This window comes from Podarcis tiliguerta (assembly GCF_965153285.1).
Source record: "Podarcis tiliguerta genome assembly, chromosome: Z".
NCBI classification, from domain to species: domain Eukaryota; kingdom Metazoa; phylum Chordata; class Lepidosauria; order Squamata; family Lacertidae; genus Podarcis; species Podarcis tiliguerta.
This window is the reverse complement of record NC_139553.1, coordinates 8,179,302-8,206,076: the sequence shown is the minus strand read 5'-3', so window position 1 is coordinate 8,206,076 and position 26,775 is coordinate 8,179,302. Positions and strand designations below refer to the sequence as shown.

The 26,775-nt window shown below is 45.5% G+C and overlaps 1 protein-coding gene across 1 annotated transcript; it reads left to right on the top strand.

Moving 5' to 3' along the window:
- Positions 1 to 6,965: 6,965 nt before the first annotated feature.
- On the top strand, positions 6,966 to 16,417 carry ATP6V1G1 (ATPase H+ transporting V1 subunit G1). Its single transcript, XM_083423217.1, has 3 exons — positions 6,966 to 7,724; positions 13,935 to 14,035; positions 15,669 to 16,417. The coding sequence occupies exons 1-3, from the start codon at positions 7,643 to 7,645 to the stop codon at positions 15,840 to 15,842; spliced, it is 357 nt and encodes a 118-aa protein (XP_083279343.1). The 5' UTR covers positions 6,966 to 7,642; the 3' UTR covers positions 15,843 to 16,417.
- Positions 16,418 to 26,775: the final 10,358 nt, after the last annotated feature.

Sequence of the window (26,775 nt, the reverse complement as noted above, 5' to 3'; positions counted from 1 at the left end):
TCTCCCCATACATCAACTGTTGCACAGGAGGGTCAACCCTGCTTCCTCTTCCATCCTTATTTGGGGCCATCATTCCCACTTATCCCATAGTTATAGACTTAGGATAAACATAGAAATTAATAAATTCTAGGATTGAGATTATTTGGAGTGGGAAGGGATATCACCAGTATTGATGTATGGAAGTGAAAGCTGGGCCATAAAGAAGGCTGATCGCCGAAAAATTGATTCTTTTGAATTATGGTGCTGGAGGAGACTCTTGAGAGTCCCATGGACTGCAAGAAGATCAAACCTATCCATTCTTAAGGAAATCAGCCCTGAGTGCTCACTGGAAGGACAGATCCTGAAGCTGAGGCTCCAATACTTTGGCCACCTCATGAGAAGAGATATATACCCTGATGTTGGGAAAGATGGAGGGCACAAGGAGAAGGGGACGACAGAGGATGAGATGGTTGGATAGTGTTCTCGAAGCTACCAGCATGAGTTTGACCAAACTGTGGGAGGCAGTGGAAGACAGGAGTGCCTGGCGTGCTCTGGTCCATGAGGTCAGGAAGAGTCGGGCATGACTAAACAACAACAATATGTTGCAAAGGAATTCTTTTGTAGTCTGGCCAAGGTAGGGCAATTAAGGGAACAATAGAAAGACATTGAGGACCCATTGAGGGGTGTTAACAAGACAAGGGCCCTAGATATTACCAGAGATTGGGGATTTGGGAGGTTGCCAGCAGGAATGCTGACTTGCCCCCCAAACTGAGGGGACACGGTCACATGATGTGTCACCTGATGCCGCCAGGTGTGCCCCAGAAGAGGGCAGGACACTTGCTCGTCCCAGCCGCTGCCCGGCTCCTGGACTGCCGGGATGGAGGCTGGGGCTGGGGCACGTGGAGGGCACCCGGCGGTGGCAGTGCTCCCTGCTCAGAAATGTTGGAGCTGAAGCCCTCTCTGCACCCAGTACCCAGTGCAGCTGGTTTCCAGGGTAACTGCTCTGGGGGAGGGCAAGGTGTTTCTGGGAAGAAGAAAGGAAAGAAAGGCTGGGATCCATTTTTTGAGGAAAGCAGCCTGAAGGTTACTTGCGCGGTTGCCTCTGGAATGGTGCATGCTGTAAGATCTGGACTTCCTCCATGCAGACTGAAGAAGCAAATAGGCGAATAAACCCTATTTCTTAAAGCACGACAGTCTCTGCCGTGTCTTCTATTCCCCAAGGGGACAAACACCCTGTAGGCATGCCTCTGACCCCATGTGCTCTTGCCACTGCTTGGCAGATAGAGGGGCAGGCACCGGGTTTTTGTCAAAATATTATTGACTTTAGAATCCGCCCATGACTCCACCATCTCTGCAGCAAGCCACCACTCCTGTTACGGTTTTCTATCACATACGTAAGTTATGGCTTGCTTTTGTTTGTGCTCTGTCAATAGAGTAGGAGTGTAACTCAGCACTTTTGTTCAGTTGCCCTGTAGTAGTATCCCAGTGGTTGAATTACTGATGGGAGGAGGCTAGAAGGGCAAGGAAAAGTGTTGCTGTTGCACAAAATAATTACTGCTCCCAGACAGAGTAATATTAAGGTGGCAATGGTAGGTGGTGGGATAATGCAGCTAATGACTGCAGCATCTGAGCTGCTCAGTGGCTGAAGAATGGATGACAACAGGTTGTGAACTGTGCTTCCATTCCTCAGCGTAATTACAGCTCTGTAACAGCTAAGGGTGGAAGGGTGGAATAAAGCCATTAAAGACTGTAGCAGTAGGACAGAGTGGTAGAATTTAGTCTTAGGAAACTGTTGTTTCAACTGTAAAGACACACTGGCATTTTTTTGACAGGGTGAGGGGAGGGAATTAGTCATTAAAGTTGGTGGTTGAAGATCTCTGAGAAGATTTCTGCACAGTTGCTCTCTCAGCTGGCCAATGAAAATGATGGCACAATGAGGCAATGTCAGTTGCAGGACCCTGCAGAGGCACTCAGGCTGTTGGGAAACCATTACAAGGCAGGCAAGGCAGAAAGAAAACAAGCCAAGCTTTCAAGAAGAAAGGGGCCCAGGTCTCTCTAGTAGTCTGTGGAGCAATTTGTGGTTTTATTGTGCTTTTATTAGTTGAAGTTTGGTTTAGTGCAGGGATGGGGAGCATGATCTCACTGGCAGGCCCAATTGTTATCTCCCCCACCCTTTTCAAGCAAAGTGTGGGGAGAAAGTGGCTGCTGTATTACTGGGTTGCATTTGGCATTGTGTTTTTGCTGCCTAGAGTGAAATTCTGGGTTGTTTTTACTTGGAACAAGTCAGTTGTTGCCTCAATTCAATGTTTGTGATTTGAGGGGAAGCATCTATCCAAGTTAGTAATAATGAGATATATTTAAGAAGGTCAACATCACCAAACTGTAGATTCCAACTTCTTAATCAGGCCCTAATATAACCTTTAGAGAGCAAGTTGTCCTATCCCATTACACACTTCTCTCATAACCATTGAATGAATAGGCTGCATTGAGTGCCAGTTCTAGTCAGACTAGAACCGGTGGAGCTAATGGAAACAACTAACTTAGGTCCATTCATTTAAATGGGTCTATTCTGACCAAACCTAGATTACTAAACACCCTTGGCCTCAGTCAGGAAATATGAATGAGGGTGCCCATTCACTTCTGCTGTTTTGCTCCCACTGGTGTTCCTCAACTCTCTTAACAATTTGTGCATTATTATCTTGCTCATCAGTCCAGATCCAACAGTAAAGTGCTGCTTTTAACCTTTAAAGCACTGAATCAGGGGTTCAGAACCTAAAGTCTGGGAACTAAACGTGGGCTTTGGGGCTACTTTGTGTAGCCCTTGGGACTCTTGCCAGGCTACACCTCCTCCTGAGCAAGACCACATCTCTCACTGGCCCTACTTGTGCACCAGCCTTGAACGCTTTTGCCTGTCTGGAATATGTCTCTTGAACTCCAATAATGCTTCTCGCTTGCTTGAATGGAGGCCAGAGAGGGTCGCATGAATGGGTGTTGATGCGGGACAGGGCATTCACTACAGTAGCACCAAAGTTACAAAGCTCCCTCCATAGCGATGTCCACCATGCTTGTTATTGACTGTTAGATACCATAATAATGTGGATTTTTGGGGGGGTTGCCAGTAACCTCCTCTCTCCTCCCCCATTCTGATTAATGTGGCTACTAATTAGAAGTTTTTTTTTTAAAAAAAGTTACATGTTTTATACAATTTTGTGAATAAAAATTTGTGTATATTCCAGTACTCACCATGAAGTTATTACAGTAAGTGGCACATTTTAACATTTTGTGTGGGGGGAGGGGAGGCACTGATTATACTGCTCCCAATATTTTTCTTCTCACCAAATTACCCTTTCCATTCACTATCTTGTGCAGAGAGAGAATTTCTATAATTCCCACCCACCACAGGGAAGTACATGTGCTCTCGATGTCAGTACACAGCTCAAATGTTCCGCAAAAGGCACCCAAAGTGCATTAAAAAAAACGGGGGGGGGGGAGACACCTTCATTAGGTCGCTCAGTGCCCTTCTCCAGCTTCTTCAGGCTGGAGCTGAATCTGATGTGCTACATACGAAATCCTCTGCAATCTGATTAGCAAAGAGAGCATGTTGGCTCTCTGTGTAAATGGGGTCATTTCTAACAAGCTGTTAGCACACTTTGCAGCTGCAATATAATCTAGCATTAAACGCCGGGGGTTGTGGACCATGTGTTGTAATGTCTCACACAGACAATATTTCTGCTTCATCTGTTGTTCTTGAACTTCAGCAGAATTACGACCTTCAGTCCTCAGGTTTAGTATTTAAAAGTGTTCTGTGTACTGTTTGCAGTTTTTGCTTTTTCAGCTGAGTACAGTGGTACCTAGGGTTACATACACTTCAGGTTACATATGCTTCAGGTTACAGACTCTGCTAACCCAGAAATAGTACCTCAGGTTAAGAACTTTGCTTCAGGATGAGAACAGAAATTGTGTGGTGGCGGCGCAGCGGCAGCGGGAGACCCCATTAGCTAAAGTGGTACCTCAGGTTAAGAACAGTTTCAGCTTAAGAACGGGCCTCCAGAACGAATTAAGTACTTAACCCGAGGTACCACTGTATTAGTTTTCCCAATATAATGCCAGTGCTTCTGTTCCATTTTCTAATGTTCCTTTCACACTGCAGTACCTGTTATAATTACAGTGGTACCTTGGGTTACAGACGCTTCAGGTTACATACGTTTCAGGTTACAGACTCTGCTAACCCAGAAATAGTACCTCAGGTTAAGAACTTTGCTTCAGGATGAGAACAGAAATCATGCAGCGGTGGCGCGGCGGCAGCAGGAGGCCCCATTAGCTAAAGTGGTGCTTCAGGTTAAGAACAATTTCAGGTTAAGAACGGACCTCAGGAATGAATTAAGTACTTAACCTGAGGCACCACTGTACTTATGTTTAAACCAGCAGCGTAGTGTCGGTTGTCAGTGCTCAGGGCGGGCACATGTGTGCGTGCCGGGCAGGGTGCACGTGTGTGCACACACCGGGCGGGGGGCACCAGTCCCTCCGGTGCCACTGAAGTTGCATCATTAAGGGACCCCACTCCCACCAGAGCAAAGCAAGGCCTCCTTAAGCTGCCTACCCACCCGCACAGAAGCCCAGCCCACTGACATAGCTCTAGGCAGGTGGATAGGAGCACCAGGCTGGGCCTCACTGTGGTTGCCTGTGTGGGGGCGTTTGGTTCACACACACCCCACAAAAAATGTGTGCCTGGGACCACGGCCTCCCTGGCACACGTTTCTTTCTCCCCTGGTTTTAACTGCTCTTTGGTGGACACTCAATAGAGAAAGCTTACACAAAACTGGGAATCCCAGGCCCATAGGGGTGAGTGTTGAGCAGGGGTCAGCAACCTAAGGCCCATGGGCTGGAAGCGGCCCACAGAGGTTGTTTGACGGGCTTACGAGTCGCCTCCGAACTGAGCTGTCCGCTTGTGTACTGCGCTAAACCAGCGTAGCGCAGCACGGGGACTCACTTCTGCGGCGCCTGAAATCGCTTCTGCGCATGTGCGCAATCTGTTCCATGGAGGAATCTCTGTGGGACCAATCCAGCCCAGGCAAGATAAACCTTGCTGACCCCTGGTGTTGAGTTTCCCTATAGTTTTCCCAAGGGGGGTGGGGAGGTGAACTTCAGAGCAGACATGTATGGAATTGCACTATTTACAAATTAGTATCTCGCAGGCATTTAACACCAGCATGGTTTAGGCTACATCCAGCTATGGCTCCCCCCCCCCCCCCCAAGAATCCTGAGAGCTCTATAGTTTGTTGAGGGAGATGAGAGTTTAAGTGACCTCTATTCTGCCTCCAGCTACATTTTCATAGTTCCCTGTGCAGATGGATTGTTAAACCACTCTGAAATCTGTAGCTCTCTGTGGAAACTAGGGGTCTCCTCTAACAACTCTCAGCACTTTTTACACACTGCATTTCCCAGGATTCTTAGTGGGAAACCATGACTTTTAAAAGTGGTATGTGACTGCTTTCTGGTTGTGTTTGAAGAGATCAATATTTTAGACAATTGTAATAAATGAAATTAAACTTACAATAGGCTATGAATTTCCAATAGAACATTAGCTATATTATTTGGATACGGTTTAACGAGTAGACACAAAATTAAAAATAAATTTGGTAACAGCGGCTTGTATTACAATCCACTATGTTTGAGGAAAATGTATTCCTGCATTAGAAGATGGGATAGTAAGATTATGGGAATTGGCCGATATGGTAAAATCAACTCATATTGTAAGAGTGAAGGATGGAAGACAAGCAGATAATTTATTTATTGAAAAATGGAAGTTTTGCTATGTACTGGTGCAATAAGACGCAAGAAAGTTTTCAACCATATATAGGGTTGGAAGCAGTTCAATGAACAAGCAATACACTTTTACATATCCTCCAATATTTCTCTAATGAAAATAGGGACGTCACATTCCATATGATAATTTTACTATTTATGCCCCACACATCTTACTGGATTGCCCCAGCCACTCTGGCCAGCTTCCAACATATACAAAAACATAATAAAACGTTAAACGTTAAACAACAACACTTCCCTATATAGGATTGCCTTCAGACACCTTGGGAGTCAAATAACTCCATACCCTCCAACATTTCTCCCATGAAATGAGACATCCTAAGCTTCTCTAAATCAGGGATGTCCCTGGAAAATAGGGACACTTGGAGGGTCTTCTTTTAGGGTTGTATCTGGCTAAGTTCTACTCAGAGTAGCCACATCAAAAATTAATGGACATGAGTAACTTAGATACATTAATTGAAATGGGTCCATTCTTAAGGAAAACTTGAACTGAATACATGGTTTCTTGTTTTTGTGATTGCTGCTGTATTAAACACCAATGAAGCATTCTTATACCGATTTTGCACCTATATAAAGCAATCAAATTTCTATTTTTTTTAAAGTGTAGAAGAAAACAAATCATAAAGCAATAATTAAATATTGTGTTGTATAGCATAGTTTTGACCCTAGCACCTCTCTCACTTGCCTAGGGAGGGTATTTCATTAATGGGGCCACCCATTTTTAAGGCTTTTTTGTTTTGTTTTAACAATAAAGCAGCATATGAATTTCATGAAATAGATAGATAGATAAATGCGTTTCCTCGTTCATCAAAATCTCTCTTCTGAATTACTACACTGAATCTGGAACAGACACCCTGTACATATAATCATCTGGAACATATATGTTAGTGTATTTATTTCTATGTAAACACCGCTTGATCCTAACGTGGAAGCCAAGACGCTGTAACCAGGAGGTGAAATGCGCTGTAGCAAAGTCCTGTGGGCTGAGCACCATTTGTTATCTCCTCACGTGAGACAGCTGAGTATTTTTAATGCCTGGCAGAGGGTGGAGGAGGGGAAGGACAGACACTCGCGCCTGCGCACTGCAGTCGAGCAATGTTTTGATCTGTGTGCGTGTGGTGAAGGTATACAGTAGCATAACAAAGAGGGAGGAGCAACAGCAGTAAGCGCCGCCCACAAGCGAGAGGCAAAGCCGGCGGCAAGGGAACGGCAGGTTGGCGCGCGCAACGCCGGGAGGCGGGGTTTAAAAGACTAAAACTCGAGCGTGCGCAGTGAGGACTTTCGCGGGTGATGCGTGAGATGCCACGTGACAACATGGAGAAGGAAAACCATAGAGCGCAGAGATAATTGAAACCCGGCTTTCTTGCTTGGGCGGCTTCTTCGTCAAAGAAGCTTCTCCTGTTAATTTTAATTCTCGGTTCGAAGGGGCGCGTAAAGAAAAAAAATTGACGTCGCTTTCAGTTGAAGGTGGCTGGGTGCACAGCTCCTCACGACGTGGCGGCTAGAGCGTCGCAGCGCTTGCCAGGTCGCGCCGGTGGTGACGTCAACGCGCGCCGGAAACGAGGATGAACAACACTGGCCAATCCCTCCCTGGTTTTTTTCTTTTTGTTTTTTTGAGGAACTAAATCCTGGCACGACCCCTTCCGCTGACTTCCCCGTCAGGTGACCCGCGTCGCTGGCTGGTGTCCGTGCCGGTCCTTGCCTGAGGGGAGTTGCGAGAGGGGCGGCAGCGGCCTGGTCGTGAAGAGGGAGAGCCGACCTGAGCCAGTAGAGCTGCCGGCAGGAGCTGCCGGAGAGCGCCGCGACCGCCGCTAGCCGAGCCGACCGCCGCACCGCCATGGCCAGCCAGTCGCAGGGCATCCAGCAGCTGCTGCAGGCCGAGAAGAGGGCAGCCGAGAAGGTGGCCGAGGCCCGGAAGAGTGAGTGGGTGGGCCGGGAGTAGGAGGCGCGGGTGGCTTAGTACTCTGGATGCAGTTTTATTCATTTTTATTTATTCACTCACTCATTTGTATTTGTTTTTAAATATTTATTTGCGTTTGTTGTCATTTATTCAATTATTCTTTATTACTTCATATTTCTTTACCCATTCTTAAATGATGTGTTTCTGTTTACTTATTCGTATTTCGTTAATTTATTCATTAATGTATTCGTATTTATTCTCATTTCGTTATTTTTATTTATTCGCTTTAAATATTTGTGTTTATGCTTGTTCATTCGTATTTATTCATGGACAGGAATTTAAAAATGCAGGCTGAGACAACTATTCTAAAGCACTGAACAAATGGCTGACACTGAATCAAATTATCATGGTTATCAGTCCAAAGTGCTGGTTTTGACTGTGTGAGCCGAAAAATAATTTTCAGCTGTGGTGTCCTACGTTTGGAACTCTCTGCTCAGCAAAGCTTGTCTGGCACCTCCTATATTTTTGGCACAATGCAAAGACACTTTTCAGTTCACTCAAACTTTTCAGGAATTTTTGTTTACCTAATTCTCATTATGTTATGTTGCATAAAAGTTGTTATCCTGACAACAGTTCTGGATGGCAAGGCAAGACTTATTATTCCCCAATATTTTGCAGATAAGCTCATAATTTGCTAACCTTCAGTATTTTTATTACCAGCCTATTAAGAGAATACTAGCCTATTTCCTTGCTAGCCATGGAGGAGGGAAAACCCCATGCTCTGTGGTCAGCATGAAAAGGCAGGCAGGCAGAGGTGTGATGGAGCTGAGGCACAGGCTTTCCTTCTTCCACAGCTAGTACTGTAAGTAAGCAAATTATGGTGACCAGCAAAGTTTTTATAATGTTATTGGTCTAAGTCAGTATTGCCTCACTGGCTGCAAGCAGCTCTCCAGAGTTTTTGGCAGAGGATCTGAAATGGCAGGGATTGAAGCTGGGATCTGCTGTCAGTAAGAACTGTCATCGCTCCCTCAGTGGAGGCAAGGCTGCAACTTTACAGTGGATGTATGGAAAGCCCAGTAGTGAAAATAGCAGAGAAAAGAACTTATTGTTTCAAGGTTGAAAGGGTTAGCAATGAATAGCCTATGTTTAAGGGGTCTAACATTTGTATTTATGCAGCAGTGTGCAAGGATAAAATGACAAGGGGAGGCCCAAAGCATATCTGTGAGGTGGCTTGGGACTTAAAGGAAGGGTGAGGTGAGGTAACTGTTTCTTTGTTGTGCTGAGAGGTAGCTTAGGTTGCTGGGACACATGAGAATAGTGTGGCTTGGAAGGAGATCATATGATGAAGCTTCCTTAAGTATAGTTGGCTCTGGTCATTGTGAGCAACAGAGGTTCTACAAAATACTTTCTCAGATCAGATCTCCCAGAATCTGTTTGAAGTCCACATTGTGGTAATGGTTTCATAATAAACATTATGAAACATATATCACAAATCACAATGTGTACGCACAGTAATTACAAAATCACAATGTGGGGAAAACTGAAGCTGGTCATCACTTCTCTCATGATTCTTGCCACCCCTGTTGCTCTGCTGCCTCTTCTCTTCCCTGCAAGGGACAGCAGACCACAAGAGCAAGCACTGAAGAAAGTCCTGGCAACTTTCCTCAGTAATATAGACTCCATAAACTGCTTGTTTTAAGTACAGGTGCCAGGTTGGTAGGTGGTTGAGGAATACGCTGGTCCAAACTGGCTCCAGGCTTCTTGCTGGGAACCCCTTTTGAAGGGTTGCTGCCCTCAAATGGGCTCGCTTGGAAGCTATTGCTGGGAGCATCGAAAAATAAATGGCGGTAAATTACTTCTGAGTTTTAAAAACATAAAAATAAACTTTGCCCTCTTGTTTAAGCCTCTTTCCTCGCTTCTTCCCTTCTGTATCCCTTTGGTATTTCTGCTACTTATTCCTACAGCATTAACATTTGAGAAAATGTGCTAAATGTACTATAAAATAACAGTTGCAACAATATATTAAAGGTAAAAACTTTTTTTGTAAGTTTTGGACCTCTAAGTAGTAGCAGTTGCTAGGACCTTACCCTGTTTGCCTCTTCAGGCAGTCCTCTTTTTGTGCAGGGGTTACATTCTGGACCCCCACGCATCAGTGGAGCCCCCGTAAAGTGTCCCCATTTAACGACTTTTTGGATTACTTCTAGATTTCACAGTATGCGCAATCATGCATCAACCAGAAACACGTGCATTGGTCATTGCTTGTACATAGTTCCATCCTTATTTCAGACATTGTGATATATCAGTATATCATGATGTTTAGCTGGTGACATATCGTGATGCTGAAAACCAGGCATCGCCCAACCCTAGTTGCAGCCCTTTTCATTTTTAAACTATGTTTATGTAGAATACTCATAAGCTGGAAGCCTAATTAGTGCTTACCTGGTTTGGAAAGGAGTGAAGGGCTCTAGGACCCCACCAGAGCCCTGGGGCTTTCTTCCCAGAGCAGTCCCGGCAGTTCTCCTGCACAGGGCAGAGGTGGTTCAAAATTAATAAGATCCATAATTGATAAGATCTATGTGGGGGCACCAGATACTGGCTTCACACAGGCGCCATTTTATGAAAGATTACAAAGTCCGTCCATTTTGTCTGACTGGTTGGGCAGTGGGATGCTGCTAGAGCTCAGGCACCAGAAGCCTATTAATTGCCCAGCTTTCAGAAATAGGGAAGGGCTCTAGGACCCTGCCAGAACCCTGAATTTTCCTTCCCAGAGCCTGAGCGCTACTAGCAGTTTCTCTGCACCGGCGCTGAGCTGAGTTGGCGCATAATTGAGAAAATCCACTTGGGGCGTCAACCTCGCAAAGGCACCATTTTATGAAAGATTACTGGTTCGGCCATTTTGTCTGACTTTTGGAGGGCGGTGCAAGGGCTCTGGGATGCTGCCAGACCTGTGGCACCACCCAGGTAAACCTTATGCGAGATCACAGCTTAGTATGTGTAGACTAGGGTTATTTACTTGGGAGTTAAAAAGAAATAAAAATTTCCTTCTCCTCTTTTCTGTGTCCATGTTTCTGTGGCTCTCTCATGTCTGTGTTTCCCCTGCCTCGTTATGTCCCCCATTTCCTCCTCCTTACCCACGAAGTCTCCCCAATGCTTCCGTCGCCCCTTTGCTTTCTTACACATTTGTCCCCTCCAGCCCTATGCTTCCTTATGTGCCTTTTCCCTCTTCACTTTTCTTCTGTCCCACTCCACCCCTACCAGTGAAAACAGGAGGGGGAAAGTGTTTCTGTTTTCTGGTTTTGTTGGTTCCCCCTAAATAGTTTCCTTCCATGTTAAAAAGGAAGGGGGTTTTTTTAAGCGTTATCTCTTTGCTACATAATTTCATCCTTATTTAGACATCTGTGTTTGAAAAAGTGCTGATGTGTTAGGTAGGTTTTGGTGGGTCCTGTGGGGAAGGAAAAGGATGGATTGGGGTTACTGAAGAATGTATGTTTATAAGAGAGAAAATGGGCTACAATTACAACATTTAAAAAGGCCGAGTCTTCAGTAGAAGAGGTGTGGTTGTGTGCATTTTGGAGATGCCTGGCTGTGGTCTCTTACATAGGGCTGCCATATTTCAAACAGTGAAAATCCAGACAGTTGTTTGGGCAAATGAGGAGGAGGCAACCTTGAGCTCTCTGGAGAAAAGGTAGAGGTGCAATAAGTAAATAGTAATAGCCCTTGACTTCTTTCATAGGTGGTTGTGCCCCTTACTAAAATATGAAAATAGCCCCAAAAGGTTGACATCAGATGCCATTTTCCTGGACATTTTAAGCAGTTTCTGCAATTTTTAGCAATTTCTTCCCGGTCACTGCTTCCGACTGCATTGTTTTGGATATGCTCATGAAATTCTAGGTGTATGGCAACCCTATTTTACAGCAAAGTCCAGGATGGCAGAGTGGAGGACCTGTTTACTGAAGGAGCCCAAACACTGCAGGTAGAACTGGTGTGACACAGGGGAACTTGGTGTATGTATGCATGCTTTTTAGGGTCTCTGCAGAACATTTGGCTAATCTTAGTAGAACAGTAGCACAGGAGTGAAGCAACAATAAAGTCAGGAAGAAAAGGTTATCAAGTTTGGGCTGGGGCTTGCTTTTGGCTCCAAGCGCAGCTTCCACTTTTGGATGCATTGGGCAATCTTTTGCATAAGCTAGTTTACTCAGTGCAAACAAATTTTAGCCTGCAGATTGCCAGTTGTTTGTGGTGGGCAGATGGTCTGCAAAGTCATGTGCTGTGTAATCCTTCAATGATTGAACAAAAGCTTGGCATGCACTTAGGGACTTGGACTAGAAACGTAATATGCTGTAGTGTCTTGTCTATTGGGAATCGGGAGCCTTCTGCTCAACTAAAATTACTTTATTTGAATTAATCCACTTTTTTATATACTATTTTTCCGTGTGGAAATACCTGGAATCTTTCCCAACATGACTGCTTGGAGGAAGGAACTTGCTGGCTTGTCAGACCAGTGGAAGCATGTCATGTGCCCGAAAGACAGTGTAACAAGCAAGTGTCTGGTTAATCTGCATGTTGGAAACTGTGACAAATCCCAAGCCTTGATTAAAGATGTCGCTTCCAGTCAGCCCCAAATGTTCAAAAACTTAGTTGGGTTCACACATCATGGGGCTGGCCTACAAGTGTCATGTTCCAAGTTTCTTGACATGTATTGCAAGTTCAGCTATATATTTTGCGTATCTGTATCGTGCCCTTCTAGGAGGAGACAGAATATTCAATGCAGCAAACCAAGTGTACAAAAGTGTGAGGAAATGTTACACAGCTAAACAATTCTGCTAGCACAAGCACTTTTGGCTGTGCGTTGGAAATTCCCCTCCCTGCATGCCCCATAAATATGTTCTAGGGCTTATGAGGGAGGAGAAATTAACAACTGTACAAGACAACTTCACGGTGGATCTTTCTAGACCCTGGGTGTGTGAAGTGCAGATCTCCCCTTCTGCCACCCTCCCCAAAAAACACACACTGGTGTCTGGGGCCAGTTACTTCCAGAGTGGGGGAACCCAGCAGCCAACCGTGGCTGCCCCAAAGCTGCAGAGGTAGAGGGGGGCTGAGGTGTGAAGCCCGAGGCCTTTCCTTAGGAAACTCACATCTAGCACCCTACTTGTTTGGCAGTCTGCATAGAATTTCCTTTCCTCCTCCTCCTGTTGTGCATTGCAGGGGGTTGGACTAGATGACCCTTGGGGTCCCTTCCAACTCTACAATTCTGTGAGTCTGTAATACAGTTTAATGCTATTTGGTAAACTAAGCTTTGTGAAAAGCTAGAATGAATTGAAAAAAAGTCTTTGCATGGTGCCCAAAATACAAGAGATGGGACTGCCAAACAAGCTTTCCTAGGCAGAGAGCTCCAGAGGTGGGACACCACTACTGAAAATTATTTTCTGGATCACGCAAGCTCAAAACCAGTATTTTGGATTGATTGAATATGGAAACAAAAATGGTAACCTGTGTAGATGGTATATCAGTGTTGTGTGTTCCAAGGTACCATCTCTCGTTAACATCCTAGCAGCTGCATTCTTGACCGGTTGCAGTTTCCAAACTGTCTTCAAAGGTAATTCTATGTAGGCCATACTGAAGTTATCTTCCTGGTTTGTACACAGTGAATATCATCACTGCCCTGTAATGTGACTGCCCTATATTCTTTACCCATGAATGCATGCTTTAGGTTATCAAGGCTACCTGTGGCATTCTAAAGATTGCACACACAGTGTACATAACTGTAGCAAGAGACATACACACATGTTATGTCAGGGTGAATCAACCTTTTGGGGCTATAAGTGTGTCTGAATCGACGTCACAGCTCCACAGCATTCAAATAAGTACTTCACTTTTGCCTGTATGGTGTGGTGGTTAGAGTGTGCTGGATCTGGGAGACCAGAGTTCAAACCCCAGTCAGCCACTGGACAGACTTGTCACAGGCCTGTCATTCCTCCCAGCCTAACCCACCTTGCAGGGTTGTTGCAAGCATAAAATGAGGAGGAGGACAACCATGCAGACCACCTTGTGCTTTCTGGAGGAAAGTAAATAATAAATAGCCCTTGACTTCTTTAATAGGTGGTTGCACCACCTGCTAAAATCTGAAAACAGCAGAGCAACTTAACTGAATCAGTTTACAGTTCTTAACTGCTCCGATATCTGAGCACTCCTGTTTCTCTTTTTTTCTCCCCCTTCCCCCCATAAAAAGGAAAGAACCGGAGGTTGAAACAAGCGAAAGAAGAAGCTCAAGCTGAAATTGAGCAGTACCGCCTGCAGAGGGAGAAGGATTTCAAAGCCAAGGAAGCAGCGGTTGGTTAGATTTCCATACTAGCTAAGATTTTCTTTTCACTCCTCTCTGCTCTTCTCTGCTCAGATTTGCTACCTGCCCCTGTGGTGATTCTTGGAAGTCTGGGATAAAACTGATTTAACAGCAGTTATTGGTGCAGAGATTAAGACCCTGTGGCCCTGCAGATGCTGTTAGGATTTCATCTCCCTGGCTGATAATGAGTTGTAATCCAGCAACATCTGAAGGGCACAGGGTCATCATCCCAACAATCTAGACCGCTCTTCACTCAGTGGATATGTCCTAACTTCTTTCTGAAGACAGTGGCCTTTGCTGTATCTTAAAGCAGTGGAATTTGAATTTCTTTTCTCCATCCTGCCCAATTTTTGGCCCTAAGGTTTTTTGGGGTGAATGGAATTTTGCAGGGAAGCCACTTTCCTTCACACCGTGTGTTATTCAACTTACATTTTCTGTCTCTTCCCCCCTGTCAATTCATCCCCTAAGCTTAAAAAGTTATTCTAACCATCTGATCATTCTGGCTGCCTTTCCTCCCAGTTCTATGATACACTCTTCTTCAGACCCCCATTCAACTCCAGCCTAGAAAGCTAAACTGGCATGCACTCACACACATATACATAGAGTATTTATACACCTTTCTAATTTTTGATTTTTAAGTTAGGGCTTCTAGATGGAAATGAGAGCATGTTCCTTGTAACTTAACAGTTTCACAGAAAAGGAGAATTGTGTTTGCTGCAAGGTTGAGAACATGTACTAGTCGGGAGTCCCTCTTTGCAACTGATTAATAGTAAAAAGGACCTGTGCTAGGTCACTTTCTCTCACCATTCTCTTGCAGCATTATTTTTAAAATGCTGTCAACAGCAGTTGAAGTTCAGTACAGTACTTGCTCAGAATATGGATTTTCCAGTCATTTGTACCAACATGTTTAAAATTACAACTCTTATGTTTTGTATTTTTTTTTTACTTTGGGTAACTTCTCTCCTTTCATTATACAGTCGTACATCCGCTTACGTATCCCTCTGGTTACGTAAACTTCGGGATACGTAAGCAGCAAACCCGGAAGTATATTTCCGGGTTTTTGCCACGCACACATGCATAGAAGTGCTCTACCGCCGTGCGTGTGTGCACAGAAGCGGTCTCTCGGGTTGCAAAAAGCTTGGGATCCAGCCGGACCTCCGGAACAGATCCTGTCCGCAACCGGGGGTACCACGGTATTACAGGAAGGGCATGTTTCAGGCAGCCTATGAAGCTTGACCACTAGTCCCTCTAGCCCAGACTTGTCTATACTGACTGGCATTGCCTCCCTAGGGTTTCAGACAGGGAGTTTTTGCCATACCTAACTTGGGAATTCAGGGACTGAACCTGGGACATTCTGAACTTTGGCCCTCTAGCCATGCTTGCTGTGGTTGAAAGCAGTTGCAATTCAGCAGCATCTGGAGGACTGAAAGTCCCCACCCTAGCCTGGAGGGCCACATACGCAAAGCTACTGAGATCAGTGGGTTTTAAGTAGATATGCATAGAATTGTTCTGGACCAAGGCACTGAAGAATCCTAGAAAAGACATGGAATTCCTTCTGGTATGAAATGTACTTTTCGGCATTACAGCTTGTTGAATAAACATTTTTCCCCCTTGTTGCCTCAGGCTCTTGGTTCCCATGGCAGTTCCACCACTGAGGTGGAAAAGGAGACTCAGGAGAAGATGACCATTCTCCAGAACAACTTCCAGAAGAACAGGGAGGAGGTGCTGACTAGCCTGCTCAACTTAGTCTGTGACATCAAGCCAGAAATCCATTTGAACTACCGCATCAATGGATAGGGGCGGGGGGAGTGTTTTGGCATTCAGGAAGTATTAAGCAATACCGACTCTAGCTGTGCCCCTCCTTTTGTAACAGATCTTAACTTATTTCAGAGAGTTGTAGATAATCTTTTTGCTTCTTCTTTCTAAAACCTCCTGAGAACCTTTTGTAGCATTTTTGGAGCTCATCCAAAGATACATATATACAAGTTACATGTCTCAAAAGTGCATTATGATGGAAGGGTAATATTGTAAGACTTGTGATAAGTATTGCGCACTCTGTCCCCATGAAGTATTTTAAAGTTAGGAAGGATGAGATCTCCTATGCTATCTTCTGTATACCTCTTAAAACTGGAAATGTGTGGGCCTGGTGCTATGGCCAATGACAAGCTCACACCAGCAGAGGGAGGAAGTTGTGTTCATAAAGAGTTGTGAGTCTTACCGTACAGACTAGTCCAATGACTTGTGACGGTGTGTTTTCTTGAAGTAGATTCTGTTTGAACAGCTATACTCTGTATATCTTCCTGTTTAACTTGAACTAGAATCCTGCCCTTACAAATGTTTGAAGAAAAGTAAAAGTCTTACTTAATCTGTGATTGGATTAAAATGTGTTCATTTCATTCAATTTATGAATTGCTTCCCATAAAATGTTTTAAAGCAATGCCACAGTAAAAAACCAATTCTGTATACACAAACGAGCAATTCCATATGTAGAAGCATTTTCAGTTTCCGTGGAGATACATACTGGGATAAAGAGCTTTGTGCAAAACTCTTGTTGGACAAGAAACACATAGGTGCCAATAAGAATAAGTATAAAAGTGATGGATCTCTGATTTGCAGTGGAAAGGAATTCCAAAGGATAGGTGCCATTACACTAAAATGATTACTCCTCTCTCATCTCCCCCCCCCCCCCCCCGCACACATCTGACATAGGATTCTGGTTAACTGAATGAGTGGGTGGGTGCTTTTGTCATTTCAACGGTGGTATTCTCTTGTAAGTCACCTTCCCAGGTCTGCAGGCTGCCACAAGAACCAGATGTGAGTAAGGCAGTTGATGTGACTCTTGTCTTATGTATCTGCTAAGCCACATCAATTGCTCTACTCGTATCTGGTCCATGCACAATCCAAGGTGTGCAAAATCTCCATAATTCATCTAGCAAGCAGGAGGCATCGTCACAGTTCAGGGACACATTCCTGCACAGCAAAAGCAATCAAGGAGGTTGCACATTGAGGCCAGTGAGGTGGGGTAGCTTAAGAAGGAGCTCAGCCTCAGGTGATTTCCATGGGGTGCATAGAAAGCCCTGAAGAGCTGATTTTATCTCATGGATGAAAACTTAATTATATTAAAACATGGCTTAGCCAGTTCATGTCATATCCTACTGAAATCCAGCCAGTTTGAGTAAAACAATTAGACTTTCAGACCCTTCGTGAGTCATAAACATAATTTAAAGAATGCTTTTAAACTTAGAGCTTGTGCTGGCAGTGGTGGAACCTGCAGTTCTCATCCTTGATCAATGGCTGTGCTGACTGTGACATATTCAGATTGGAGTCTCACAATACTTGAAGAGCCACAGGTTCCCTATGGCAACTGCTGCACCTCATCTGAGCTCTGTGAATTGTAGGGGAAGGGAACCTGCAGCCAAAGGGTCATAATTAATTGACAGAAGGTCTGGATGATATATCAGTATATCGCCCAGGACAGGTATCGGGAGTAGACCGTGATGTTGGCTTCACTCAGTGGTTTATCGCTGGTGAAACCACCACCGTTCCTGAGTCCCTCTGCTAGCAGCACCCGCTGGAGTGAGTCAAGAGTTGCTGCTCCCCTCAGTCAAGAAGTTAAAGCAGGGGTCAGCAAAGTTTTTGTGGCTTGGGCCAGTTCACAGTCCCGCAGACGCTACAGTGGGCCGGAGTGCGCACACACGCATGCACAAATGCTATTTCCTGCGTGGAGGAGGCGTGCGCAGCTTCCCATTGGCTGCAGAAGCTTCCTGCAGCCAATGGGAAGCCGGGCAGCGTTGCAGAAGGCGGTCCCCGCTCTGCTCCATGCTGGTTTATTGTTGTGCACAGGAACCAACTGAGCAGGTGGCGGGGGTCCATGGGCCGGTTAAAGGACCCCCATGGGCCGCTTGTGGCCCATGGGACTTAGGTTGCCAACCCTTGAGTTAAAGGATTGCCCAGCGGTGGCAGCAGCAGGGCTGGCACAGCTGGAGATCAGGAGCCCTCCTGCACCCCTGCTGAGCCGTGCAAACAAGCTACTTTTCAACATTGCAGTGTGGCAATGGTAAGTTGCACTGACCTCAGACCGCAAGGCGCTGGGGTGAAACCACCCCAACTCCCACAGTGAGAGCTGGGGCAGCTTCACCCAACACCTCATGGGCTGAGATCGGTGCAACTTATTTTTTCAACATCACGGTATATTGCCAGACTGCAATGTTGAAAAGCTGATACTGCCCAGCCCAAATTGACAAAGCATCTGCTTTGCATGCAAAAAGTCTCATGTTCAATCCCTGGCATTTCCAGGTAGGACTGGGAAGCTGTCCCTGTCTCACACCCTGGAGAGCTGCTGCCCGTCATCTAGCTACTAAGCTAGATGCACCAATGATCAGAGTTGGTGTAAGGAATCTTCCTGTGTTGCTAAAGTGCTGCTTTTGCCTGTTGCAAAAAGAAACAAAAAAATGAACCAAAGAAGGCCTACTCTATCCTAGCACCAAGCAGGTGACTGCATATGAGGATAGACTTAGTCTTTGGTCTCGAGTCATTTCATCGTGCCAGAAGTCTGGTTGGGTGGGGTGGGAGGAGAAGCTCTGCAGACGTTTTGCAGAAGCAACAGGGAGTTATCACTACTGCCTTCACCAAGTCAGTGTGCAGTGAATCAGTTTCTGTTTTGCTGAGCCATCTGGTGTCAGCTGAAGAGTCAGACAGGAGTTGCATAAATAACATTAGTAGGCTCTTACCTCTTTATATTCTGCATTTGGGCAGATGCCAGTGCACAAAATGTTCTGGGTCAGTCTAGCATCCCATGCATGTTAGAACACAGGAGAGCCTTGCATCAGACTGAAGGTGTGTCTAACATCTTGTTCTGTCCATCGCCAGCTCCCACCAGCAAACAAGCTTCCTAGAGGGGGCTCTCACTCTTGTTACCTAGTGACTAATATTCAGAAGCATTCAACCTCATCCTCATTGAGTTGCTGCTGAACTACAACCAGCATCCTTGGCAGTGCTGGCTAGGCCTGATGTGTGTTCCGTGCACCTGGTATACAGCCATCACCAGTAGTCATTATTTTCCAGAAAATTGTCTAATCCCCTTTTAATGCCATCTAAAAGGGTGACCTTTGCCCCATCTGTGGATTGTGTGAGCAAAATACATAGTAGGAGTGGCAGCTGGAAAAAAAGGGCTTCTGCTGCTGCTGTGAAGTTTGACAAAGCAGTTGGCCAGAATTGGGCATGGAATGCCCCATTCATCTCTCTCTCTCTCTTTCTCTCTCTCTCTCTCTCTCTCTCTCTCTTTCTGTGTGTGTATGAGACAGAAAGAGATCTCATGGTGCCACATGAGATTTTATGAATGGCATTTAATATGCTGGCTTTTCCTGTTCCTTTAGTGACTTCCCTATTCTGTTGCTGGTGTCCGCTTTCTATTATGGCTCCAAATCTTTCATGGGCCTATATTTGTTCATTTATATATGGAGTTGACATTGCTGGTTGGGCAGTGTGTTCAAAGCCATTGCTGGGAGTATGGCGTCATCAGCTGGTAATAAAAGCATGTCCCAGTTTGACCTTATGCTGTAAAAAAACAATTCAACACCACCTGCTGTCTTTTGTGGGTGGTGGCTCAAAGTAGCTTGTTAATAATCACTTTGCTTTTTTAAAATACTTATAACCTTGATCACTGATTCATTTTACTAACTTCTGTACTGCTTATTATAATATAATCTCTTAAGTGGTTCACACAAGTTACAAGCAAAAAATCTCAAGCAAAAAATCAGTATATAGCATCAAAATACAATAAGAATCTAGCAAAACATTAAAGCAGAAATACTGAAATACTTGTGGCTTGTTCCAATAGTTTGATGAAAAGACATAATGACCCATGAGCCATGTTCAAACAAATGTTGGCATCTGTCTGTCTCAAGTGTGCCTCTTGGGGTGAAGTCAAACCACAGGGGGATTGCAGCGCCTGCTGTGGCTGCGGAGACCAGTAATTTGCAACTGTTGCCTCTTGTGTTGTTTTTGCTGCATTAGCAGCGCCAAAGTGAACCTTCTGAAGCACAAGCCTGGGCAATGAGTTTGGAGGGCTTGGGCTGCCCAGACGACAAGACCCCCACTTGGTGTCACTGAAGTGGTCCAGAGGAAAGCAGAGCAATACGTTTGGAACCAGCTTGGCTGCAGGAGTTGCCAGAAGGAGGCATACATGGCACCACCCAACTGTCTTAGGGTCTCCACTCTGGATTTGTGTAGAGTTTATTCCTTAGTCTTTCTTCTCCTAAATATGTCCCACAAGGCAATGGGTATACAGTGGTACCTCGGGTTAAGTACTTAATTCATTCTGGAGGTCCGTTCTTAACCTGAAGACCACTTTAGCTAATGGGGCCTCCTGCTGCCACCGCGCCACCAGAGCACGATTTCTGTTCTCATCCTGAAGCAAAGTTCTTAACCCGAGATACTATTTCTGGGTTAGTGGAGTCAGTAACCTGAAGCATATGTAACTTGAGGTACCACTGTATATTTTTCTCACAGTTTACTCCCGTACGTTTTCTCCTGAATGAATATAGCTGCAAGGCAGTGGAGGTTTAGGAGGAGTTTTATTTCTGTTCGGGCTACCTTCCCAGGTTGATAAGTCCCATCTGCCACTCACTTCCCTCTACAGCATGTGCAGAATCTACCACCTAAACCATGGGTAGGCAAACTAAGGTGAGGGGGCCAGATCCGGCCCAATCACCTCAATCTGGTCCAGGAATCAGCGTGTTTTTACATGAGTAGAATGTGTCCTTTTATTTAAAATGCATCTCTGGAATTCGTTCACCCCCCCAAAAAAAATATATAGTCTGGCCCCCCACAAGGTGTGAGGGACAGTGGACCGGTCCCCTGCTGAAAAAGTTTGCTGACCCCCGGTAGATCCATTATTTGTCTCATCCACTCAGTCTGCCAGAGCTTGTCTTTGCATGCAGGGGTAGTCCCTAACTCACCAATGGTTTGAGAATTATTGGCTACCCTCACCTGCTTTAGCTGCTCAGTCAAAGCCATTTCCTGAGGTGTGGCCACTATAGGTGAGAGCTGAGTGCAGGGTGGGGACAAAAGGTGAGCAGATGATCCCAGAAGGAGCATGACTTGTCCTTCACCAGAGGTACTACACCTTTCCTAACCCCAAACACTGCATTCAAGTAATAAACTCTGGTTAATCTTAACTATTGCCTGTTGAAACAAGCCAGCTTCACAATCCATGGTTTGAATTTGGCTACAGTGGTACCTCGGGTTAAGTACTTAATTTGTTCCAGAGGTCCGTTCTTAACCTGAAACTGTTCTTAACCTCAAGCACCACTTTAGCTAATGGGAACTCCCGCTGCCGCCATGCCGCAGGAGCATTATTTCTGTTCTCATCCTGCAGCAAAGTACTTAACCCAAGGTACTATTTCTGGGTTAGCGGAGTCTGTAACCTGAAGCGTATGTAACCTGAAGGGTATGTAACCCGAGGTACCACTGTACTTTCAAACTGGTCATGGTGAAGACCAACCAGACACTCCTACTTATGAAGCAGATTGGGGCAACTGGTGTTGTATGTGCGACACTTGGCACTTGCGTTGCTTGTGTGTGTGAAGTCACTTGCATGCTGAGCACCCTCAGCGGTGCATGTTGAGCATCCCAAGTGATGAGCACTGAGCAGCCCAAGCACTGGCTTTTCCTCACTGCAGCTGCTGCTGAAAGAGGCCCTGGCTCCTTCTGGCATCGTGCAGAACATAGTGTGTGTGATGTCCTGTGTGCTGAGTGTCCCAAGCATTACATATGCCATGCGCAATGTCATGTGCACAATGCTCAGTGCGACATCGGGAAGAGCCAGGGCCTCCTTCCGCTGCAGCAGGAGGAGAAGAAGCTGGCCACAGAAGCCACATGTCAACGCTCAGCCTCCCCTCCCTGAAATATTATTCAGGGGCCCAAAGAGCTCAGCACCCACCCCCAAGGTGGCACCCCTAAGACCAACCAGAGTGTGTTGGTGACAAGCTGTGATTAATGAAAAACAAGCCAAATGAGGCTTTCAAAGGAATGGAGAGACATTGCAAAGCTGGCTTGAGTTGTGTGGGATTTCACTTAGCTGCCATATAGCAAGTCAGACAATTGGTCCATCTGGCTCAGTATTGCCTCTTGCTTATCTGGAGGGAGGATATAAAGATCTGTGTGAATGTGTGTACAAACTACGCTAAGGCACAAAGATAAAATTTACATTCATTGTTCCATCCATTTTTCCTCTGGCCCTACCCAACACTGACATGTGGACCTCAATTGGTTTGCCCAGAAGGGAATGTGGCTCTCAGGCTGAAAAGAGCCTCCCACTATGTTTTGGGGATTTGTGTGCTGTTAAAGCACAGGAGAGCCAGAGGAGAGCTAAAAATAACACTACTGATTTCATATGCAGCCGTTCACAGAGGATTTAAGATTGCCCAGCAAGAGGCGACAGGAGGCCCTGAAAAAGATCCAGTAGAAAAAAAGGTGAGGATTTGCAGGCCAAGCCTCTTGAAGCTGAGATGTGTCTCCTGTTAAGGAAGCCATGGATTTCTCTTCTATGTTCAGCCTTCAGACAATAATAAGAAAAATCTGTAGAAGGGCACAAAGTCAGCGCAGCTTATCCACATTACAGAACAGCAAAAAGCTTTGACACAGGCAGATAAACAAGTGCTGCAGAACTTTGCTGGATGCTTGTAGGTTTGCAATGGTTGCTTCCAAGCAGGTCGTAAAGGAAAAGCTGAAATGGTCATAGTTGTTGACATAGATTAATTACAGATTAATTGCCACAATTAATTACAAGATAGCAGCTCTCCTTGCCATTTAAGGATCCACTCAGAGGAACCCTGCCCTTCCAACCAAGAGAAATTGAGAGCCATAATCTGTATCTTCTATACTACTTTAGGCTACAAAGTGTGGGTGAGTGGGGAGGGGCCAGTGTGAGAAGAGGATGCTGGACTAGGTGGGCCTTTGGCCTGATCCTGCAGGGCTTTTCTTGTGTTCCAGTTTGTGTTGTTTGGAGAAATATGAATTAGGTAGAATTGCCTTTAAATTTGACCTGAACCAGTCTCTACCCAAGTGTCAAAATAAAGAAAGATAAAGAAGCAAGAACTACATAATGGAAGCTCCAGATGCACCTGTATGGGGGAAGGAATACCACAGTTTAGGGGCTGCCACAAAGAATGCCTTTTTCCCAGGCTGCCACCCCCTTAATATCCGAGGGTGGTGGAACTATCAAGAGGGCCCCTTTGGAAGCCAAACCACAGGATTTGAGGAACACATGACCGCATTCCTTTGCAGTCACTAAGCTTTCTTGCTGGTCTGAGCTGAGAAAATTATTATGGTTGGCATTCAGCAAGACTTTCCTTATTTTTTGCCTGCTTCCTCCCAATCTAAACAATCCTGCAATTCTATGGAAACCTTACAGCGTTTTGATCTTTAACGCTCCTTCCTGGTTGGAAGAGGACCAGATGTTTATGACGGAGTTCTGCACAGCAGCAGAAGGAGGCGGCAATGTAAGCACTCTCTCTCTCTCTCTCTCTCTCTCTCTCACACACACACACACACACACACACATTTTCCATAGGTTGTTGTCTTTGTTTTTTACTGCAGCACATGAAGAAGCTGACTCATGCACAAGAGACCTAGATTATTTTAATGATGAAGGAGAAGGGAGTGCACTTCCTACCCCAAGGGCCCTCTGAGGATGGAAAGCTAGTCCAACTTCTCATTCATAATTCCCAGCAAGTGGTTGAGTAATGGTTGGGTGGATGGTTACAGGAGAGATGATCAAAAATTCCCAAGTTTTTCTTGTTTCTGTTTCTGTTGGGTGTATTGTGCAACATGCCACTGATGCAATCATAGCGGGCTAGGTACAAGCCACATATAAAAGACAAGCGAAAATGAATTTAATAGTATAGAGCAGTGGTTCCCAAAGTGGAGGTAGGAGGTAGGATTCCCTAGGGCCAAGGAGTGTGAGTGTGTGTGTGTGTGTGTGTGTGTACACTGGAGGTGTAAATGACTACCAGGCTTTGAAAAGCTGGTAAGACTGGATCAAGTTCATCAGTTTGGTTGAGTTAATTAAACTGGATAGTTTTAACTGGATTTTAAATGAATAAAAGCTTGCTGCTTTGAATGTCATTGTGATATTATCTTCCTTAGTGGCTTGTGCACACCACTATTCTGAATAATGCTCTTTATAGGGTAGGGGGCACTGGGGATAAATCCATGGAACCAAAGGACCTTGAGAACCAAGGGTATGCAGCCCATATTCTTTCTTCATTTTTTGTACAAGTGGGGTCTTGTGTTTCTGGTTTGCAACGCATAACGAGACTCACAAGTGAAAGAGTGCAGACTATGGATTGCACCGAGGGCTGTGCAACAGATTTGGCTGATGCATGACCCAGATCAGCCATATTTGGGTGACTTCGGTACAGCCATGGATCGCTACAGGTTGGGTCGGATGGCATCCATGGCCATCAGGCTATAGGATGTCAGACAGGGAGGATAGGCAGGCACTGGGCGGGAAACCCCCCACAATAACCCCACCCTGACCATGGGCTGTGTCTTTCTGGGGAAAGGTAGGTGTCTGCCACCTGACAGTCCTTCCTGCATGAGACCTGTTCCTGAAGCAGCAGCACACAGGATCCATCAGTGGAGGCATCAATCCTGCGTGGTGCACGGAGATCCTTTGCAAGAGGCCTCCACCTAGAGCAGGAGTTTGCAAAAGAACATTATGCAGGGGCTGTGCCTCTCTTCAAAGGAGGTGCCACCCCTGCTTTCCACAGGATTTCCCTTTGAAAATGGCTTTTCAGAGAACCTGCTTGTGGAGCACCCTGAAGAACTGACCCCCATCCCTGCCGTTGGTCAAGAGTGGTGAGGCAGAAAGAGATCAAATTTCTCCTCCCCCCCCCTCCCAGCCATATGTAATTAAACATTAGCCCCTTCCCAAAATTAATTCAGGACCAGATCAAGGGTGTGGCAAGTGGTCCTCAACTTGGTTGACTCAATCAACTCATGGACCCCCTGATTAGGGGTACATGACCTGTTTGCACCCTATATCCCAGGGATGGAGAACCAGTAGCCTTTTTGTTATTGGACTTCAGCCACCATCAGCCTCAGCCAGTATCACTGATAATCAGGGATGATGGGATATGTAGTCCAGAAACACCTGGGGGACCATCGGTTCACCACCCCTGCTATATACTAACAGAAATGCATTCTCCAAGTGTCAATAATTATGTAGCCAGAAGGGGTATTGTACATGCACAGGGAAGAATCAGCATAAGTACCAAAAATATTTAGTGGGACGGACAGACCCACAAGGGGTTGTGGGAACCTAAAACAATCCATTGAGGACTGAGCATACTCTGTGGTGAAATAATGCTGAGTGTTTGTTTTCTTAACATGATGATTGTGAAGGGGAAAGGGTGTGGGATATCATGGGAAAGGGTGTTGATGCCCTTTGGGACTGATAGGGCAGAAGGCAAGGAATTCAAACAGTAAGTGGCTCCAGAGCCGATGACAGGCTGAGCTGGCTAATTCTGATTTTGTCCCCATCCTGAATTCTGCAAAAGCAGCACTGAGAATAATGAGGTGGGAGCTGATAGCTAAGGCCACCCCCTGGCTAGTAGTAAGGATGAAGGCAGGCAGACAAACAGATGGCAGCTGTCTGATTGGGAACAGACCATAGTTGGTAGAGGAAAGTCCCATTCACTCCCATGGACTAGTCTCCAGTGGTAGAGCCTATGTTTTAACTCCAGGGAAAACAAAGCAAAACCCTGAACAGCAGCCAGTGGAGTCTGGTCTAAAAGGGGTAATGGGTGCTGTCCCATCAGCCTCATTCTGTCCTTAGTCAGCTGCCACCTGCCTTCCTTCTTATTTACAAACAGTCCAGCTGATGGACAGTTAGCTTAGCTGTTAGCCTGCTCCTCCTTATTCTCAGTGCTGCCATTATAGAGCTGTGAAGAGAATAGGATGAGATCAAATCTAGAATGAGTTAGCTCTGTCTGTCATTGGCTCAGGCTCCACCTACTGCTGGCTTCTCAGCCTCCCTCCCTACTAATCTCAATGGGCACCAACCCTGCTGACAGCAGCTCTCTACATTGCAGCATTTTGTTTCAGCCTCCACTCCCCACTCATGGTGCCTTAATGACTTGTACATGTTTGTGTATGTGTGTTTAGGTGTGTGAATTGAGAAAAAGAAATTCAACAAAGAGAAAACAGCAGAGAAGACAAAACATTGACAGGCTGAGTTTCTGAAAGTGCAGCAGAAAAAGAGGGCCCTGTAATTGGATTATGACATAACTTGCATTTCCCCTTGGTTGGCAAATGCAGGACCTATGTTGCATACATGCATGGGACTCTTGCCAAGTCTCGTTCCACCCACTGTTGATGAGTATATAACATTGCTTCAGTGCTTCAGATAGTGACTCAATGAAGCTTCATGAAAGGAGGAGGATGTGAAGTAACAGGGGCAGAACTCTGCAACAGATCTTCTACTGAGAGCTCAGACAAGTAGGTTTCCATCTCAGGACCCATCTTGAGCTTGCTTGGCCTCCACTTGCAACCCTCGACCACCTCTCAGATCAGATACCACATGATTAGCTTGGTGTTTCCTAGGACAGAGCAACTTCCAGGTGGAAGATGTGGATGCAGAAAGCTAGATCATAGAATCATAGAGTTGGAAGAGACCACAAGGGCCATCGAGTCCAACCCCCTGCCAAGCAGGATTTTCCATCTG

What these genes read in the sequence shown, in the direction of transcription:
- ATP6V1G1 (XM_083423217.1), top strand. Translation starts at nt 7,643, where the DNA reads ATGGCCAGCCAGTCGCAGGGCATCCAGCAGCTGCTGCAGGCCGAGAAG. An exon ending in GGTGGCCGAGGCCCGGAAGA is followed by an intron (nt 7,725 to 13,934) that starts GTGAGTGGGTGG and finishes CCCCATAAAAAG; the next exon opens with GAAAGAACCGGAGGTTGAAA. An exon ending in TCAAAGCCAAGGAAGCAGCG is followed by an intron (nt 14,036 to 15,668) that starts GTTGGTTAGATT and finishes TTGTTGCCTCAG; the next exon opens with GCTCTTGGTTCCCATGGCAG.